This window comes from Protopterus annectens, chromosome 6.part0, assembly GCF_019279795.1.
Source record: "Protopterus annectens isolate FY-2018-M chromosome 6.part0, PAN1.0, whole genome shotgun sequence".
NCBI lineage: Eukaryota > Metazoa > Chordata > Ceratodontiformes > Protopteridae > Protopterus > Protopterus annectens.
Window position 1 is genome coordinate 28,898,720 of NC_056737.1, and position 22,178 is coordinate 28,920,897.

Genomic DNA, 22,178 nt, shown 5'->3' on the forward strand with positions numbered 1-22,178 from the left:
AGGGAGCTGTTCCACTCCTACGTGTGTCATCTTTCTAATGAGATATTAAACCGAAATCCCATATGCCTGAGATGGTGGATGCTAAGGTGGATATAAAAGCTCACACAGCACCTATCAAAAAGAGTAGGGGAAGCTCCCCAAGGTCCTAACCAAATTTGCCCTAGTACTATGAATACCACCTAGGATCTCTCATGAAAAGAGGCCACTAGCCTAGTGTAACTAGTCTAGTCAACAAAAGATACAAATAAATTATCCTTCATCTTGTGGCCTGAGTGATGACAGAAGAGTCTCCAAGATGGGCCTGAGTGATGACAGAACAGTCTCCAAGATAAACACTTGAGTTACTCATTTAAATAACTAAATTAAATAAAAAATAAAACAAACAACATTTCTATATGCATTTATGGAATTTTAAAGTAGGTTTCTAAACTACGGAAAATCATACTGACCCAGTATAAGATAAAATCTATCAGTACTGACATCCTCTGGAGATTTAACAGTTGACATAGATGTTGAATCTTGACCCATGGTAGTTGGCGTCACAGGCCTGGAAAAGTTCACTGTGCTGTCATCAGAGTCCGGTTGAACAAATCCTGTGTTATTAAGCCATAGTGCTGCTGCATGGAGAATTGGAGCCCAGGAATTAAAATAATGTGGTCTTGCACTTTCTATAGTTTCTGCTGTGTAGAATGTGCCACCTGAAAAAATGGTAAGAAATACAGCATCACTATTCTGTCATGAATTGTGACAGACACTTCATTTAAAGACTAACGAGTCAAGACAAACATTCTGTATATGCATTTGTTTTGCATATGTCAAAGATAAGAAAATTTATAACTATTAATTAATCTACTTTCAGATTTAATTACTAAGCAAGGCTGTTCAGCTTCAGAAATGTGAAGATAAAACATAGAAGTGTAAATAATATTTCAAGTCAGTTAAAAATTTCTTAACCAAGAAGTGCAACTTCAAAACCAGTGCAACTCCACTGCTGAACCTACTAAGAATAGCTACTGCACAAGCACGCAAGTAACAATTTATTGAGGTAACTTGGATTAGGCAGACATATAAAACAGGGCGATGAATACTGTAAAAGATCATTAAATTTCTGTCATCCTGAAAGATAACTCAACCTCCAAATTAGAGATTTTTTTTTAAACAGCTGCACTAAATAACTGCTGTGAGGAAGGAATGTTTTATTTTGCAAATCACAGCCAAGCCAATCACATTAATGGAAGATACTGTAACCTTCCATACCATACAGTAATCCCCGACGTCTGCTGCAGGGAATTTTTAACCGAAGTAGAAGTCAAATGAAGCCACACAGCAAAGTCATGCTCATTATGCATCCTTTATTCACTGCATAGCTTTCTGAAAGACCATCAAAAAATACATACATACAATAAATGGCATGTGTGTACAAACATACACACACATATGAACATAGACAGACATATAAATATATGGGTTCCTATTGTTTGGTCAACGATTGTGTAAGTTAACAGGTGGAAGTACAGTGCTTTTTGGTTGAACGTCTGGTTTATCATACAGACATTTTGGTATGGGTATGTGTGTGTGTGTGTGTGTGTATGTGTTTCGCTGAAATAGCCAAGTTGGATGTACAGTAGGTGTGTGTGTTTGTAAATGTATGTGAGTTAGGGTTAGAGTAAGGAGACAGATGGTGTGTTTGAGTGTTTAGTGTTACTGTCAGAGTTACGTTAGAGGGGATAGATTCAGTGTGTGTGAGTGTGTGTGTGTGTGTGTGTGTGTGTGTGTGTGTGTGTGTGTGTGTGTGTGTGTGTGTGTGTGTGTGTGTGTGTGTGTGTGTGTGTGTGTGTGTGTGTGTGTGTGTGTGTGTGTGTGTGTGTGTGTGCAGACAAGTGTATGTGCACATGTGTGCTGAGTGCCTGAGCTGTCTTGTGTAGCATTAGGGGAAGTTTTTTTTTTAATTTAAGCTGTTGGCTAGAGCTAGGGGAATTTTTGAGACTTCAAGGTATCTGTAATAATTACGTAGAATTAAAAAAATAAACATTGATATAATGTGTAATTAGTTTAAGGTTAAGGAATATGACCCTTAATTTTTGAAGGATAACACTGGGAAAATTAATGCTTTAGATAGATCATCTTATTTGAGACATCAAACTAATGACAAAAGGAACAATTAAGAAGGCTAGGTTTGTGACAAAACATGTTAGGGTTTGTGACAACGTATGAGAACATATTTAAAGTTAGGTACATTTTGAATAAACAATGGGATAATTTTGTCTACATACCATTTTTATGGGGGTCTTTAAGAAGATACATGTCATGTGACAAAAAAAGGGGAAGGACAATTGCTCACTTTTTCTTCTCTGGTTATAGACAGAATGGGGATTTGGTTAAAACTCCAAGTAGTATTGTTAATGGTGGCTTCCCTTGTGGTAATTGTAAATAATGTGGCAGGGTTTGTAATGCTAACTATTGTACTTCCGTTAATACTACAAAAACTTATGATACAAGGCATTTTATTAATTGTAGTACTGAATGGTTGGTTTATATGGCCATATGCTAGTGTGAAGCTTAATATGTGGGACAGACCGCCCTATTGTGGAAGCGGTGAATATCGCTCCATATGAGTGATATTAGATGTAAAAGGGAGAGAAGTACCCTTTATAAACATCTGATGAAACAGGAGAGCTGTGTTTATCTTTACAGGTACTAATAAGGTAGTGGGTTTTTCATTCTCTACTAAAACGCAAAAATATAATAAACTTGATTTTATGGAACATAAATGGATAATTAATCTTTGAGTATGTGAATAATTTATATTTTACAGAATTATTTACAAAATATTTTTTATTACATATAATTTATTTACATAGGGAATTCTCTTCATTATTCCAACAAGCTTACTTTTGGCCAAGACAGGTAATGAGTTAAGAAAATGGGGGCGGGGATGTTATGATTATCCTGCTGTGTTACAAGAACGTAGCCATGAGTTTGTTACATGGATTTTCAGTTGTACTGAATGAGAAAAGGCTATAATTGAACCTTAGGTTCACAGAGAGAGAGAGAGTGAGTGAGTCCCATATTCTCAAGATATGGTTACCGTATAGGGCTTTTACTGCTGAACTGTTGGGCTTAGTGTATGCCTAGTAAAGATATCTATGTGGATTGCACATATCTTGTTAATTTATAAGGTGTAAGGATATTATTATTATTAGGCTTAGTGTATGCCTAGTAAAGATATCTATGTGGATTGCACATATCTTGTTAATATATAAGGTGCAAGGATATTTTTAGACTAGGACACACACACACACATATATATATATATCTATATATATATATATATATATGTGTGTGTGTGTGTGTGTGTGTGTGTGTAAGTATACATATATATACATATATATATATATATATATTGTATGTATGTATATATATATATATTGTATGTATGTATATATATACATATATATATATATATATATATATATACATACAGATATGTATGTATATGTATATATATTTATATATGTATATATGTATATATGTATATATGTATATATACATACATATAAATATATATATATATATATATATGTATATATGTATATATATATTATGCCTGTGTGTTTGTTTTTGTGTATTTGAGTGTGTATATACAGCTGTCTATATAAGGTTTACTCTGACAAGTCTATCAAATCCTCCAATGTTTAACTCTGCAATTTTGAATAAAAAAACAGTGAGTCTGACATCGCTGAAAACATACAGGCAAGAAATATATCAAATCCTGAACCTCCCTACTGTTCCAGACCCAGGAACAAGTGTCAATATGGGTTCTGCAAAGGGCAAGTCCAGGATTTTGGTATGGTCAGCTTTTTGATGATCTAAGTTAAAGTGTGTTGTATTCAAAATTACAGGTTTTGATCTTGCAGGGTCCGATATTCCCATAGTAAAACTATACATGTAAATTTGTGTGTGCATGTAAATATATATATATATATATATATATATATATATATATATATATATATATATATATATATACACACACACACACACACACACACATACGTTTTATATATATATATATATATATATATATGTATACATATATATTCGTACACACACATATATGCATATACACATATATATAAACATATAGGTATACACACTGGTACCTATCAGTTCAGCGAATGGCATTGTCAGTGCACTTACATTGAACGTGCTGTTCTTCTACCTGTTCATACTGAGATCACAGAACAGTGAGGATCGGGAAATCTGCCCTTTCCCCACTGTAGTGCAATCTCAGAGGTGGCATACATAATTAGCGGGGGTGACCCCACATGAGGGGAATTCGATGAACGGCATTTCCAATGAAATGTTTGTTGAAGTGTCACTTCGATGAAGTGGTATAGACCCCATACATACACACAAGTTGGTGTGACAAATTGCAGATAGCATGTTCAGATGATATACCTATGTACAGCTCTGACATGAGGTGTTACAAGTGGAAACGCTCCCCCACCCTGGCAAAAACTTTTTAAACTTATATTTGTTAGTATTATTACTGAGGCAGCATGACACTGTAGTCAATCAACTGGATATCAGTCACTTAGGTCTTGGTATTACCTAGTAGACACTAATGTAACTTTTAGCAAAACATATTAAAGCTAGTCAGCCACTTTGGTAGAATTCTTCACTAAGAAACAACATTATGTCCCTTTTACTGAGTATCTATGAACATCAAGGACAACATTATGTCCCTTTTATTGAATATCTATGAACATCATCAAGCATGTGTAAAAGATGCTCTCCCCTACACTGGTAATTTGAATAAAAAATAGGAGCTTAATGGACTGATTATGAGAGACTGCAAAGACAAGTCACATATGAATGAATGACTAATTTTCAATGAAACACTTTTATTACGAAAACAAAGCTGTCTCTCTTGGTGAGTCACAGAAATTAGAACAGGTTAATTACTTGTGAACTGTGGATGGTGCTAGAGTCTAGTGTTTATATTTAAGGTAAAGAGAAAACATTTCAAGTTTTTCCTGAGCATGTCCAAATGAACACCCCATGCCACAAAACATACTTCTGTATGGAAGCAGCAAATGTCTGCCTTCTTCGTTCTGTTTTTCTTGTTTGATTACAGTGTACATGTTTAAGGCTGTGTGTTATTTGAAGTCCTTTTCCATTGCACTTAAAAGTTCTGGTTAGAAGAAAAGACAGAGCAGTGTCTCCTTATCAGTCAAAGAATTAGAAAATGTAAATCATCTGTGACTTGGAGTAATTACAGATTAACTTGAACAACTGCTGACAACAGTCTGCTGCGTGTGAGAATTTGTCTGCTCTTTCACCCTGTTCCTGTTGTGTCTTAAACCAAATGGTTCTCTAGTTTTCTGTCACTTATTTTATTTTTATTTATTTTATTTAGTTATTTTACATGTGTTTACCGGGGTAGTCCGACTGGATACATGTACATTTTCAGCAGAGGCCCGGGGAGAAAAGCTCCACATACACAAATTTACATAGATTACACAGAAGTTAGTAAACAATTATAAAAACAAAGTGTTATATACAATGGCTTAGTAGTGTTCCCTAGTAGGTACTCACAATTCTCATGGACAGACACAATTAAAAGTAAGAGACATCAGATTGGAAGCAGAGCTTGGTGGCGTAGTTACAAGTTATGATAATTACAGAATATGCTTTCAGTTTATAACTTAATCAGGGTTGGTACATGGGCATAGCCAATTCACTTTGAGATACTGTTTGAGGTTTTTTTTTTTGAAGAGACTTTTGGAGGATTGTAGGGTTATACAGTTTGGCAACGTATTCCAGGTTTTGCCAACAAAGTTGGCAAACAGGGATTCACCAGCAGAGTTATTAGCTTTGTGAGTTTGGACCAGTAGTTTATTGGCTGACCGTAGGGATCTCAGGTTGCTATATGGCTTAATAATATTTTTAAATGAGGGGGTATCCTCAGGGTGGTACAACATTTTGTGCACTATTAAGAGTTGATTGAATTGAATTAAGCTGGGCGGTTCTAGCCATTTTAGTTGTTTAAGGTTCTGGCAGTGGTGGGTTCTATAGGTGGAGCCAGTGGCAAATCTGGCAATATGATTCTAGCTATGGGACAGCTTACCTAGTTCGGATTTGTTGAGGTTTGAGAGTACAGGCGAGGCATATAAAAGAGTAGAGAGTAGGTGTGATCGGGTGATTGCAGTGATCCAAGCTTCTTATTGAAGGTCTGTATGGTTTTGTTGACCTGTAGGACAAATTTGAGATTATTGTCTATGATAACCTCTAGTAGTTTGGTGTGATGATCTGGGGAAATACTGGTACCATTGTTAGATGTGACAGAGAATGAAAGTGTGGTAGATCTACTAGTGGGGGAGAAGAGTAGAAGTTTAGTTTTATTGGGGTTCAGAAGAAGGCATTGGTTGGTGAGCCAGTTCTCGATAGTGTTAAATGTATTTTGGGTTAAGGTTTGCAGTTCGGATGGGGAGGTGGATGAGCAGATCAGAGTGGAATCATCTGCATACTGAATACAGGTAGCTTTAGGGATAGCAGTGTGAAGGTTGTTGATAAAAATAGAGAACAGTAGTGGGCCTAGTATGGACCCTTGAGGGACACCAAGTGTGAGAAGTAGCTGGCTTGAGAGTTTGCCCTGCCATATTACCACCTGTTGTCTACCAATTAGGTAGGACTGGAACCACTGGGTAGCAGGCTTGTTGAGGGAAATAGATTTTAGTGAAAGAATGAGAAGTTCATGGTTGAACATGTCAAAGGCTTTTGATAGGTCAAGAAAGAGGGTGGAGGTTAGCCTATTGTCATTCCTGTTTTGGTTTATGGCAGTAGTAAAGGAAAGGAGGGCTGAGGTAGTGCTGTGGTATGGCCTGAAACCATGCAGAGAGTTGGATAGTAAGTTATTTTGTGTAAGGTATTGCATTAGTTACTTGTGTACACACTTCTCCATTATTTTGGCTAGTGGGGAAAGAATGACAATGGATCTTTAGTTGGATATGTCTGAGGAGCTACCACCTTTATGGAGTGGGATGACGTGAGATATTTTTCAGAGGGAGGGGATAGCTTTTTTGGATAAGGTTCTGTTGATGAGGATAGATATGGGATATGTAATGGCATCTGCAGCTATTTGTAGGTACTCTGTAGGGAGGAGGTCAGCAGCAAGGTTGGTAGGTTTTAGTTTTTTTAGAAGTGTTTTGATAAAACTAGTGGATATTGGTTGGAAGCTAAATTTGGGGAGATTATTGGGTAGAACAGGTGTGTGGTTTAAGTTAGATGGGGTTAGTTGACTTGCTAGGGACTGGATTGTTTCAGTGAAAAAGTTATTAAAGCTGCTAGCTATGGTCTCTGGGGAACTATGGGTGTAGTTAGCCGGGGTCGGGGTGGTGGAATGACCTGGACGAAGTAGTTGATTTAAGCCTACCCAGAACTTTTGAGGGTTGTTATGATGTTTTTGTAGGAGATTTTGGTAGAAGCTTTTTTTTCCCAGTAAAACAGATTTTTTGTATCATTCCTGAGTTGACGATATTTTAGATGGTCAAGTGGGGCTTTAGTTGTTCTCCAGCTGGCCCAAGCTCTGTTTCTAGTTTTGATTTTTGCTTTGGTATCTTTTGTGAGCCATGGTGCTGTATTTGATCTAGTTTTTATTGTACGTGCTACAGCATGGCAATCAAGGATACTTAGGAATTTAGTGTTAAAGTGATCTATGGCCTCCTCTAATGTTAGATTTTTTAGTTTTGACCAGTCAACTGCTTTTAATCCATTTTGGAATATAGCAGCGTCAAAGTTTTTCCTGTTTCAAACTGTTTTATATTTGGGCTGGTGAGGGTTTCCTAACTTATGCTTTATGATATAGGTTAGACAATGGTTGCTGAAGCCATCAGGGAGAGTACCAGCTGTGTACAGTTGGGGTTGGTTACTAACTAGGATCCAGTCTAGGATACTTTCCCTGTTGGTCGGTTTGTTTACCTTAGTGGGAGAGGTTATGGTCTGTTTAAACCCAGATACGTTTATATGGGTGGGCAGGGTTGGAGGAGCAGGGGTGCCAGTCTGTGTTAAAGTCATCAAGAACTATGGTTTCTTGGGGATAGGTAGTGAATAACCAGGAAAGGATATCTTCAAGGGTATTTAGGTTGTTGCCTGGTGGAATGTATGCACAGAAGATGTCCAAGTGCTTGTTTTGGTTAATCTGCAGCTTGGTTATGAGGAGTTCTGCGTTATTGAATTGGGGAGGATGAATGGTGTCTCTATTAATGGTTAGAATATTTTTGTAAAGGATTGCTATCCCACCTCCTTTCCTTGTAGCACAGTCTAACCAGTGAATATTGTATTCTGGAGGTAGTCTCATTGTCAGTAGTACTGGGTTTTAGCCAGGTTTCCATAAGACATATAATGTCTGGGGAGTGGGTCGCTAGGAGTGCATGTAGGTTGGGAATCTTATTGTTAATATTTCTAATATTTAGGTGAAATATTAGGAGGGAACTAGTGGGAGTATACATGGGTAGTTTGACTGTGGGGGTTGTGGTAGGGGAGTGGAGGTTATTGGATGTAGATGGGCCAGGGTTGGGATGAATGTCTCCATGTGTTATAAGGTTATAGTGACAAGATATTCTGAGCTTTATGAGTTTGTTTATAAGTTTATATAGTCTTTGTCTTTAGGATTACGTTTTGTGGCTGTACATGGGTGGTATTTTATAGAGAGTGGTATATTCGGTGTGCTGGGGATGGTAAAGTGTTTGGTGTTGTGTGTGAAGTCGTGGATGTCTGTTTGACCATTTGGGTAGTGAATACCATGGTCAAGTGTTTGTTCGTAGGCAGTGAGATGGTAAAATAGAAACAGTATAGGCATTAGGGTAATTAGTATTTTTTGCTTGTTTGCATTTTGTTGGGGGGGGGGGACAGGCCAAATTTTGATGGCTGACTGTGCTAACAGGGTGTGGAAGAATGGGAGAGAACGAAATGGGTTAAGGGGGAGGGTTGTTCAATGATGTGTTGATGTGTAAGGTGCTGATTGGTACTTAGCAGGAGGAGAGTGGCAAGGGAGTGGCAAATTCTGGTTTAAATTTAGCACTAGTGGGGACGGGTGAAATTTGGGGGCAGGGAGCAGGGCTAACACTAACTCAGAGAGTTACCTTAGGCTTTTGGTTTGTATGACTGTATGTAAGCAATGTTTTGGGCTGTACTTTAATTTGTTTTATTTTTTACACCAATTTTCAGGCTAATTTTAATAGGATCCTAGGGGTAAACTAGCAAATTTATTCAATATGGAGGTAGCCAAATTACTGTGGGGACAGCCTAGAAGCACTTAAATTTGAATTTAAAATTTCCTCCCATTCTTCTTTTACTAGCTCATGTTTGTAAATGAAAAAACAATTTCTTAAATAATTAATTCCAATTCCCCTCTCACTGTGTTTCAGAGACACAGAACAATGAATAAATACAGAGAACTACATGTGTAGCAAATTATACTCCGATAAGACCTCACAAAAAATGATCCTCCTTACTGTTGTGACAAAACCAGCTATACAGTGTGTGTCCTCAATCATCACATTTTTGTACCACTTTTAGAACTATTCTGTGTGGACCTTCTAAGTATTATCTGTGCCTTTGTTTACCTCAAAAACTGCTACCCGACACCATGGAGCCCAACTATTACCTGTGCAATTTGTTTACCTTAAAAACCTCTACCTGACACCATGGAGCCCAAGACTGCTTTAGCCATAGGGCCATATTAATTAATGCCTACACTAAATGTACATGATCTACATTCAAGAATATCCTTAGCACATTTGTTGTGCTTTCTAGACACTCAGAAAGATTACACCTAGTGTACATGCAGTCTACACTTTGTGGTAACCTTTGTGAATCCCCCTTGATATTTAAGGATGCAAGAAAATCAACAGGAAAAAAAGAAGTTATGTCTTACCACAACATTCCATCTTTGTTGTTCATCTTCTTTCATTCATCACTGATGGGTTCGGTACCGAGTCGGCCTTTTTACCAAGCTCGCGCCAGCCAAAAAACTCTCGAGCTAAGTCTCTACCCAGAATGCCCTTCTCCCTGTTACCTCAGATCAAGTTTGCTAGAGAAAAGGAAGTAAAGCCGAGGCCACTTGTGCGCAAATATCCTAAGGCACCACTTAGATCCAAAGCATCCCCCAGGAGCCTTTGTGGGGGGGGGGGGGAGTGATAAATGAAAGAAGATGAACAACACAGATGGAACATTATGGTAAGACATAACTTCTTTATCTGATGTTGCTAATCTTCTTTCCATTCATCACTGATGGGACAGAATCCCAATCTACCTTGAGGTCCATGGGCGGTCCTTATGGAAGAACATTCCTGTGTACCATTGAGCCGAAGGCAGCTCTCCCTCTGGAGACCAGGTCCAATTTGTAATGATTGATAAAGGTATGAGGCTTAGCCCAAGTAGCTGCTGCGCAGATGTCATCCATGGAAGCCCTGGAATGGAAAGCTACAGATGTTGCCATAGATCTAGTGGAGTGAGCTTTAACTTTTGGCATAGGTTCGTTATTGAGGGAACAGATGAAATGTATGCAGCCCCTTAACCATTTTGATAATGTAACTTTGGAAATAGCATCTCCCATTCTGGGCCCAGAAAAAGAGATGAAAAGTTGTTCAGATTTATGGATAGGTTTGGTCCTGTCTAGGTAAAATCTCAGTTGTCTATGTACATCCAAGGAGTGAAGGCAGTACTCTCCTCTACTGGCAAAATTTGGGAAGAACACTGGTAGGTGAATGGTATGGTTTATGGAGAATTCAGAAATAACTTTGAGAAGGAAGGATGGATTTGTCCGAAGTGATACTCTGTCTTTATGGAAGACCAGATAGGGCCTCTTGATACACACTGCCTGCAGCTCCGAGACTCTTCTGGCAGACGTGATGGCTACCAAGAACAAAGATTTCCAAGACAAAAATTTTAGGTCTGACTTCACAGCAGATTCAAAAGGTTTTTGATTCAAAGATTGGAGGACTAAAGTGAGGTTCCATGGTTCCACGGGTTGTCTGACAGGAGGCCTGATATGAGAGGTCCCCCCTTAAGAAAGGCCTTGCATAGACATTACAAAATAAGGGGGATGCCATCTATACCATTGTGGAAATTAGAAATTGCCACCTGGTGTACCTGTACAGTAGAGGCAGATGCCCCATTATCAAAAAACCTAGCCAAGTATTGAAGTGCCGTAGTATCTGGAGCCGAATAAGGGTCTAGCATGTTATCCTTGGACCAGATGGAGAACCTTTTCCATTTATCCTGATATAGTCTCCTAGTGGATGGTTTATGAGAGGCCAGAATAATGTCTTGAACAGGCAAGGGAAGATTAGTTTGCCCGGCAACTAATGGAAGTGGAGAAACCAAGCGGTCAGCTTGAGACGGGTGGCTCAATCCTTGGGGGTGAATAATCAGATCTGGTAGAGGGTCCAGAATCCACGGCAGGTATACCAGGTGAGGCCAAAGGAAGGGGAACCAAACTTGTCGAGGCCAGAACGGAGCTCTGAGGATCACCTTGCATCTCAACCAAAGAGCTTGCTTTAGAAATTGTGGAATCAGGGTAATGGGAGGATATGTGTAAAGAAGTCCCTTGGGCCCATTTAGAGCATCCCTCGGGGACTCTCCCTCTGGGGGCAGTAGGGCGAAATAGCTGCTGCACTTGTTGTTCGATGGGGAGGCAAAAAGATCGCAGCAAGGTTGGCCCCAGTGGCTGAAAATTTCTGTCGCCACCTCAGGCTTGAGGGACCACTCGTGAGGCAGGAGGATGCATCTGCTCAGTTTCTCTGCAATAACATTAGAGCTCCCTGGGATATGCGTTGCTATCATAAAGCAGTTGGAAGCTATCGCCCATTGTCAAATTCTCATGGCTTCTCAACACACGGGGTAAGACGTGGTTCCTCCTTGCTTGCTGATATACCAGACCACTGACATACTGTCTGACTGAATTGCAATTGTCCTGGAAGGGAGAGCCGAATGAAAGGCCTGCAATACTAACAGCACAGCTTTCAGTTCCAGAACACTGATGTGCAGGTGGGCCTCTGAAGTGGACCACGTGCCTTGGACAGTCTTTCCCTGGAAAAGGCCCTCCCACTCAATCAGGGAAGCATCCATGGTCACAATGGCTCTGGGCTGTGGGGACTGAAATGGGCGACTCCAAAGTTCTACATCTGGCCTCATCCACCAAAGAAGGTCCTGTTTGCAGGAGTTGGTTATTCAAACCTGATAACAGAGGGGATGATAGTTTGGGAACCACTTTCAAAGAAGGAGCCATTGCAGGATCCGCATATGCAGCTTTGCTAGAGGCACTACTGGAATTGAAGATGCCATAGAGCCTAGGGCTTGAAGGACTTCTCTTGCTGAAACTTTTGTTTGACAGAGTATCACTCAGAGCTGGAGCCTCAATTGGAGTCTGTGATTTGGGAGTGATACTTGACAGGACTGGGTGTTGAACACTTCTCCAATTAATTCTATTTGTTGCGTAGGAGTGAGGTTTGATTTCTCCCAATGTATCGTTATTCCCAACAATTTTTCCAGAGAGTATAATGCAGGGCTGTTACCAGAAGATGGTTGGTGGGGGCGGTGAGGAGCCGGTCATCCAAATATGGAAACACCCGGAATCCTTGTAGTGTCAAGTGAGCTGTAACCACTGCCATACATTTTGTGAACACTCTGGGGGCTGTAGAGAGACTGAATGGCAGGGCTCAAAACTGATAATGACTAGCCCCTAGCCGGAAGTGAAGCAGACTCCTGGAGTGTTTGTCCATCTTTATGTGGTAATATAAATCCCAGAGATCTATCAAGCACATCCAATCGCCTTTCCTTAAAAAGGACCGAACCGTGACCATCCAGAATTTGGTTTGGGTGACAGACTTGTTTAAGCTGCTGAGATCCAAAATGGGTCTCCAGTCCTCTGTCTTTTTTGGCAGCAAAAAGAATCTCAAGTAAAATCCAGATCTGCACTGGTCTGGTGGGACTGGCTGGATGACTCTTTTTTTGAGACAGCTTTATAATCTCTGAAGCTGCTTCTTCCCTTTGACTGGGTGGAACATCGAGAAGTTTTCTTGGAAAATTCGGCTGATAAGAAAGGGGAAATGGTGTAACCTCTGGTGATGATACTCTTCACCCAATGATCAGTGGTGAAAGGTTGCCAGGAAGCTTGGTGCAGAGAAAAACAACCCCCCAACTGCTTCCAGAGGTAAGCAATCGGGCTGCTCCTCAGGAGCGTTGATAAGGCTGTCCAGAGAGAGAGAGAGTCCCTAAAGCCTTGGTTATGAGGACCCCCTCTGCCTCTATAGGGGCAGCTTCCAGAATTGTTACCCCATCTGCCTCTGGGGGTATCATCACCACGTGTGGCACTGAAAGGACCCTGAGATTTCTTATGCCACATTTTTCCACTCCTCTGATTCCAGGAGAAGGTACATTGAGGGTTGGAAAACCATAGGCCTACGGCAGACAGGGTCTTTCCGTCTTGCTCGCACCTGGCTAGAGTGTCCTCCACTTTGGAGCCAAAAAGGGATGAAGCTTTGATGGGAGCATTCAGAAAGGAAGACATGAAGGGATCTGCGAGGTCACAAATGCGCATCCAGGCATCACGCCTCATAACAATGCCCGAACCCGCGGCTCTAGCTGCCCCTTCGGTCGCATGTGACAGCAACCTCATGGACGAGTTGGATACTGATTCCAGGGTTGCAAGCTGCGCGGCCACTTTGTCCCTGACCTCTTCAGACAACTGTCCTGTAAGTGTCCCAGAGAATTTGGAGATCAAGTCCCTCTGGAGCCTTGTAAAATGTGCCAAATAATTCAGGGACCCTATAGCAAAGGTCCCTGATGGAAAAATACACTTCCCTGGTCTGTCCACTGCCCAGGACTCCCTGTTGGGTGGGTGGACAGTGGGATTTTCCTCAGCCAAGTCTTTTCTGTGGCCGCTGCCACCACCATAGCATCAACGGGTAACCCTTTGGACCAATGTGGGTTCTCCTCAGGAGGTTAAAGAATTCTGTCTGGTCTCTGAGGGATCACCTAAGTGGAACCAGGGTTCTTCTAAGCGCACTGCACGATGAGCTCGTCGGCAGGCGGGGTCACCCAAGAGGTAGAAGGCCAGGAATGAAAAGCGTGCAGGAACATGGACTCCTCAGACGAAGGGTTAGAGGGCTTCCAGTCACCTCTCTGCTTCAACATTTCCAGGATGTCTCTGAAAGAGACATCCGGAGGTGACAGTGAGGACCCTTCACCATCACTGTAATCCGTGTCTTCCGTTAAGGACTCCTCTCGCTAGTCCATGTGCTTCCTCTTGCACATCTTCTTTCGAGGGGGCTCCTCAGTGGGGGTCTTTGAGGAGGACTCGGAAGAGCGGGGACCCTGAACAGTGGTGTCCTGCGGCTTCTCTGCCCGGAGTCCTTGGGGGGGTGGTCTGTGATAGCTGTAGCTCAGGGGGTGAAAACTGGGATTCTGACATCAAAGGAGTGCCAGAAGCAAGAGCCCTCTACATCACGTGGAAGGCAGGCCCGCCTGAAGAAGGATGGGAGTCTGGAACCGAGAACGAGAACCTCAGGACCGGGGTCACACCCCGCTCCAATGAACCCGCCCCCATGGATGGAGCCTCAAGCAAGATCGGCGCAGACAAGGCTATCGGCACCGAGTATGGAACCGAGGAGGGAGGTGGCTCCATACCCTGGGCCGACACACCTGTCCCCCAATCCCCAGATTAAGGAAGGACCGGTTCAGCGGGAACCGAAGACCAAAGGCACAAACTCGGAGATGGAGTGAGATGCACCGTGGGTGCCAAGGTGATGGATTCCAAGAAGGATGTCAGAGCAGAAGGCTTTGGAACCGAGATGGTCGAAGGAAGATGGAGTCCGTGGATAAGACAACCCAAGTCCTGCAGGTGGATGGGTCTTAGAAAGAGAGGGGATCCCCCTGGCTAACAACAGCTGGTCTACAAGACTCACCATGTCATGATCCAACAGACTCCTGGTGGATCTAATAGAGACTCTGGATGGAGAGTCAGGACGTTTGATGAAGGGGCTATATGCTTGGCCCAGAAATGGATTTACGGAAGGGGAGTATCGGGTCCATGGTGCAAGGTCTGCCAGCACCGAAGTCTCTAGTTTTGAGGCCGGAAGTAAAGGGGTCAAATCCAGTAAGGTCAGTAGATCGCTTGGTGCCAAAGTTGCACTCGGAGCCGAAAAAAGAAGTTATGTACTTACCATAACGTTCCATGTTAGTTGTCCTCATCTCGTCTTCCTTCTTGCTGTTTGGGTTCGGAGCCAATCCTCGGCTCTGACTCAGCCATCTTCTATAGCTCGAGAGCTGTTTACTGGCTCGAGGCTACCCCTTATCCCAGAATGCCCAGTGTCAACTACCCAGATCTCGTTTGTGACAGCGCACACTAGACATTAGTAGAGTAACCAGTTACTAAAAACTGGTTGTCCAATACACCTAAACAAGGAAAGAGTTATAGATTTACCTGGCATGTGAAGCAATAAAAGATGCTCAGCCAGTGAAAACAAAAGGGTACTCCTCACAATCCTCTAGGAAGGGGAAAGGAGGGAGGGACGCAAGAAGGAAGGCGAGATGAAGACAACTAACATGGAACGTTATGGTAGGTGCATAACTTCTTTATGTGAAGCTGTCTATCTCGCCTTTGTTCTTGCTGTTTGGGACAGCGTCTTTAGCACCTAAAATCCCGGGTGGCTCATTGGAACAAACTCTTCAGAACAGAAGAACCAAAGGAAGCTCTGCTCTGGGAGACCATAACTACCTTGTAATGAGAGATGAAAGTGTGGGGGTTTGCCCAAGTGGCAGCTGCACAGATTGAGTCTATGGGCAACCTAGACTGAAACGCTACAGAGGTGGCTAATGCTTTTGTGGAATGACCTTTTGGTTTAGCTGGTAGCTCTTTATTTTGTAATTGATAAATAAAGGCAATAGTATCAGATAACCATCTAGATAAGGTCACTTTAGAAACTGGAAGACTTTGTTTGTTGAAAGCATAAGAAAGAAATACCTGGTCTGACTTTCTTAGTTCCTTATTTCTATGGAGGTAAAAACGCAATTGTCTGTGTACATCCAATTGGCGGAGCTTGTATTCTGCCTTGTTGCTGTGATTAGGAAAGAAAACTTGGAGATCTATGGATTGATTTAAATTGTTCTCTGAGCAGACTTTAGGAATAAAGGATAGATTGGTCCTCAGAGAAACTCTGTCCTTATGTAATACCAGGTAAGGAGAACAAACAGATAGTGCTTGAAGTTCTGAGACACATCTAGCTGAAGTGATAGCAATCAGAAAAAGTGTCTTCCAAGAAATAAATTTTAAAGGACACGATGCTGCCGGTTCAAAGGGAGGCAAAATTAAGGAGGCTAAAACTAAACTGAGATCCCATGGAGGGGGAGGATCTCTAACTGGGGGTCTAAGAAGAGATGTTCCTTTCATAAAGGCTTTGCAGAGCTTCTGAGACATTATGCTAGAATTAAACATACCGATATGAAAATTAGAAATGGCAGCTAGTTGTACTCTAGTGGTAGCGGAAGCCGCACCAGACTGAAAAAGCTGTGTTAGAAATTCAAGAATTTCATGGATTGGGGCTGAGAAAGGACCCAAACTTCTAGATTCTGCCCAGTAAGAAAACTGTTTCCATTTAATAGCATATGTTTTCCTCGTAGTAGACTTATGTGAGGAAACAATAATATCACCGACTGCTAGGGAGATATTGGAAAGCCTGGCTAAGGTTGGAAGTGGAGTAACCAAGCTGTCAGCTGGAGAGTTTGAAGGGATTGGGTGCAACCTGCCTGATTGGTGAATCAGCAGATCTGGAACCAGGTCCAGAATCCACGGCTGATCCAGAAGGTGGAGGTGTAGGAACGGGAACCATATTTGTCGAGGCCAATATGGGGCAATGAGGATCATTTTGCAACCCAACGATTTTGCTTTCTGTATGAGTCTTGGAATTAGGGGAGAAGCGTAAAGAAGTCCCTGAGGCCAATCGTGGACTAGAGCATCTCTGGGTATATGACCTGGAAGAGGAAGTAGGGAGAAGTAGCTGCTGCATTTGTTGTTGAGAGGAGTGGCAAATAGGTCGCAGTAAGGCTGTCCCCATTTGCGGAAAATAAGATCCGCAACTTCCTGATTCAGAGACCACCGTGAGGCATGAGGATAGCTCTGCTGAGCCTGTTCGCTATAACGTTGGATTTCCCAGGGATGTGCGTTGCTATCAGAAAACATTGGGAGGAAATCACCCATTGCCACAGTCTGAGTGCTTCTCAACATAAGGGATAAGACCTGGTCCCGCCCTGTTTGTTGATGTACCACACCACTGACATGTTGTCCGTTTGTATTGCAATGGTCCCAGAAGGAAGAGAGTCTTGAAGGGCTAGCAACGCTAGGAGAACCACTCTCATTTCTAGGACATTGATATACAGATGGTAGTCATGAGGTTGCCAAGTGCCTTGGACTGTCCTGCCTAGATAATGCCCCCCCCACCCTATCAGAGAGGCATCCATGGTCACTGTAGCTACCGGGGGGGGGGGTTGTATGAAGGGTCTGCCCTGAATTACTAGTGGGGAGACCATCCACCAAGAAAGGTACCTTTTGCATGTTTCTGTGATCAGGATCATGTGAGACATGGGTAGTTCCTGGAAAGACCACTGCGTGAAAAGAAGCCACTGAAGGATTCTCATGTGGAAACGCACTAATGGGACAAGAATTGCCGCTGCCATGGAGCCTAGAGCTTGGCGGAGATGCCTGACTTGAACCCTTTTGCTCTGCATTAGAATTAACACTTGTTGACGAATAGTGGAAACACTTTCCTGTGGTAATCTTGCAAACATTTCTTTTGTGTTTAATTCTGCTCCTATGTATGTAATAGACTGACAGGGCAACAAGGCAGATTTTTTGAAGTTTACTGTAATGCCTAGTTGAGTGCATGATGTGATTGTATAATCCTGTGCCTCTAAGACTTGATGCCTGGTGGTAGCAGTCAGGAGCCAGTTGTCTAGATAGGGAAACACCTGGAATCCTTGACGCCTCAGCTGAGCCGTGACTACTGCCATACACTTGGTGAACACCCTGGGAGCTGAGGTGAGACCAAAGGGCAGAGCTCTGAACTGGTAATGACTGGACCCTACCCGGAAGCGAAGAAATCTCCTGGAGCGTCTGTCCATCTTGATATGGTAGTACGCGTCCTGAAGATCTATGGAGCACATCCAATTGTCCTGACCCAGAAAGGGAAAATGGAATGCAGTGTCACCATCCGGAACTATTCTTTTTGTACAGATTTGTTCAATCTGCTGAGATCCAGTATTAGTCTCCAGTCCCCTGTCTTTTTTGGTACTAAAAAGAATCTTAAGTAAGTTCCGGATCCTAGTTGGTCTGTGGGGACTTCTTGAATGGCTCTTTTTTCTAGCAGTCTTGAAAGTTCTGTGACTACTTGATTCCTTAGATTGGGTGGGACATCTGGGATGGGCTTTTTCAATTCTATGGGGGGATTGATGGAAGGGAATTTTGTAACCTCCAGATATGATGGATAGTACCCATCTGTCTCTTGTTATATTTTGCTAGGCTTTTGGGTACAGCAAAAGTCTTCCCCCGACTTCCTCCACAGGTGAGCAGTCGTGCAACCCTTCAGGGATGCTGGAAGGGTTTGGCAGAGAAAGTTTCTCTGTCACCCTGGTTTTGCGGTCCCCCTCTGCCACGAGGGCGGCGTCTGTTATTGTTGTTTCCCCCTCTGCCTCTGGGGGAAAAATCACCACGTGTGTCAGGCAAGGGTCCATGGGATTTTCGGAACCACATCTTTCCACTCTTCTGACCCTTGGGATAAGGTTTGGAAGGAGTGGAAAAATGGACTCCCACGGCAGAGAGAGTCTTGCCTTCCTGTTCATACCTAGTCAACATGTCTTTCACCTGAGGCCCAAAGAGAAAAGAGCCATCAAAGGGAGTACTGTTGAAGGACGCTCAAAAGGGTTCCGCAAACTGAAATAGCCGCATCCAAGCATGTCTCCTGAGAGCCACACCTGTCCCTGCGGCTCTGCTCGCTCCATCGGCTGCATAGGAAATCAGTCTCATGGAAGAGTTAACTATGGAATTAAGAGTCGCAAGCTAAGCTACTTTGGCTGGTGCTCCCTCAGCTGTAGGATCTTGAAGGGTATCTCCAAGCTCTTTCAGGAGATCCCTCTGAAGACGTGTAAAATGGCATAGATAATTCAGGGCCCTCATAGAAAAGGTTGCTGAAGCAAACATTCACTTTCCATATCTGTCCATCGTCCGAGACTCTTTGTTCGGAGGATGAACAGAAGAAGAGGTCTCTGCTAATTCTTTCTTGGTGGCGGCTGCTACCACCATGGCATCAACAGGCACACCTTTGGAGAGGAATTGCTTGTCCTGGGGGTCTGTAATGAATTTATTTGGTCTCCTCAGAGTAGGTTACACAGAATCTGGAGATGACCAAGCCTTTCGAGCCAATACAGACATGAGTGGATCGAAAGGAGGAGATACCCAGGAGCTGGAAGGTCAGGAACCGAATGCATCCAGGTATGCAGACTCGTCCTCAGTAGGGGCTAGGGAAGCCCAGTCCTTCCTCTGCCAAAGCATTTCAAGGATGTCCAAAAAGGAAACATCTTCAGAGGGAGACCTTGGGGACCCTTCCAATTCATCCATGTCTGTATCTGAAGTGACAGACTCAGGGGAGTCTATGTGCTTCCTCTTGCACTTCTTCTTCCGGGAAGGCTTCTCTGAGTGATCAGGGGAGGCTTCGGAAGAAGAGGGATCACCCAATGGGGTGTCCTGGGGCATAGGTTCCCTAGACTTGGGGTGTGGAGGAGGAGTAGAGGTTGGCATAGACACCACGGGGGGAGGAGCCGATGGAGCTGGCAGTAGAGCTGTCTCGGGGGACAGCGCACTCCGCATGACCTCGAAGGCGTCCTGACCTCTAGGCAGAGAAAGCTCCGGCTCCGAAGAAACAGGAGTCTTTCCCCGTGTCGAGGGTGACAGCTCTGAGGCCGATGTTGGAGCCGAGCTCACCTGCGCCGAAGCTCCAAGGAAGAGAATGGGGTCGGACAAGGGTCTGATGCCAATCCCCCCCTCGGAGCCAACGAGAGAGCCTCGGCACCCAGATCCCTCGATAGAAGGAACAATCAAGGTAATCGGAGCCATCGGAACTGAAGGAGAAATGATGATCGGTGCCGACGGTTCTACTGCCTGCGGATCCATTGTCTCCAGCTCCGAGCTAAACGTAGTCAGAGGAGGAATAGCGGTTGGAGCCGATACCTGTTGAGGTGGGCTGGACGGAATTTTTGCCAGTGCCTGTGACTTAAGCAACCTACTTACTACTCTCTCCACATCATGATCCGATAATCTAGAGGATCGAGAGGAGTGGGAAGAATGATGGCTACGTTCACTCTGTAATAAAGGTGACTGTGGTGCCAAGTGGATGGACTCCAAGGATGGCAACCTCAGTCTCTTATGGCTCCAAGATGGCTCCGAAATAGCAGATGGAGCCGATGGAGGAGTTGTCTTGTCTGTGTCAGCCGGTACCGACATACTTGGTTGGTCAAATAAAGGAGTCGGCTCCGAAGGTGGAGCCGACAGCTTGACAGACTTAGGGGATTTCACTGACTGAGAACTTTTAGCCGGAGAATCCTGAGGCTTCAATAATCCCTGAAGGATTAATTTGTTTTGCGTTCCTGCAGGACCCTTGGACTAAAAGCATGACATATAGAACAGGAGTCCTGCAGGTGAACAGCGCCCAAACAATAAACACAACTAGTGTGCCCATCTGTCAGAGACATTTTCTGACAGCATGAGTCACACTTTTTGAAGCCAGATACCTTAGTATCTTTAGACATTATAGTAACAACAACCACACAACAAATAATGAAAAACTAAACTATAAAAACAAGAACAAATAGAGTTTTTTTTTTTTTTTTTTTTTACAGTTAAAGAATAGAAGGAAAGCCTCTAATTTAAATGGCTATCCTATGGGGGGGGGGGGGGGGCAGGACTCTCAATTTAAACGAGTTCAAGGGAACAGAAGGCCTGAGAGTATGGAGTGACGGCTAACAAAGCTAAGATACACAAGAACGCGAAAAAGGGATAAAGGAATATTATCTATATACTAAAAGAGAATTACTTGACAAACTTTCAAGAAAAAAACAACAATACAGAATATCAAAAAGATTATACAAGCCTGAGCCAGTAAGGAAGCAACCTCGCAGCTGAAGCAGCAAACTATATCTGGGTAGCTGACGCTGGGCATTCTGGGATAAGGGGTACCCTCGAGCCAGTAAACAGCTCTCGAGCTATAAAAGATGGCCGAGTAGGAGCCGAGGATCGGTTCCGAACCCAAATAGCAAGAACGAAGGTGAGATAGACAACTTAACATTGGTTGGTTCCAAAATGCAAGCTAATGGAGTAGTCGCAGGTATGCCCTGAGCCGAAGTGGTCACAGGTGACGAAGTTGAAATAGGCAAAGTAAGGTCTATGATCGCTGCCGGAGGCAGGACAAGTGCCGAAACAGGTGCCGGTATAGAAGGCTTTGAGATGGTAGGAGCCGAGGAAGCCAGAGCCGTAGTGGCAGATTTATGCTCCGAAGATAACTCTGGGACCTTTGATTTCCCAGGCTTGCTCTGATCACCCGATGGTGAAGAAGGAACAGAGTGGGATCTCTTTTTGCCCTTAGTAGGAGGGGTTGAGACCTCCATCGCAGAAATGGCCTCTGAGAAGGGAGACTTGAGCAACCCTTTCAGAATGAGTTTATTTTTACGCTCATTAAGAGTGCGTTGACTGAAACACTGACAAATGTCACATGGAGGCTGCACCAAAAGGTGGGACACTCCCAAACAGTATTCACAGTCATCATGAGAATCACTATTAGGTAACTTGTCATTACATGAAGTGCAACGCTTAAAACCTGAAACACCCTTATCTGACAGCTTGATAGAAAAGACACCACAGGCCAACTGTATAATCTAACAAGAACAAAGTTAACTCCTTTCAAAAAAGTCACAACAATAACAATACAGTGGTTTGTAGAGAAAAGAAGGGAAACACCTGAATAAAGGTCAAAGCTAATAGTTTAAACAGGAGAGACAATACCAACTATGGTATTAAGAAATACCACAAGGGTAAGGGAGGAAAGGCCGTACCAACAATGGTGCATGAA

General features: G+C 43.1%; 1 protein-coding gene across 2 annotated transcripts in view; it reads right to left on the reverse strand.

Moving 5' to 3' along the window:
- HEATR5A (HEAT repeat containing 5A) overlaps nt 1-22,178 on the reverse strand; it is a 2,570,019-nt gene that overhangs the window by 464,911 nt on the left and 2,082,930 nt on the right. For both annotated transcript variants that reach the window (XM_044073826.1, XM_044073825.1), the window contains one exon: nt 450-698. In XM_044073826.1, the coding sequence (XP_043929761.1) occupies nt 450-698 (249 nt within the window). The remainder of the gene's footprint in view (nt 1-449; nt 699-22,178) is intronic.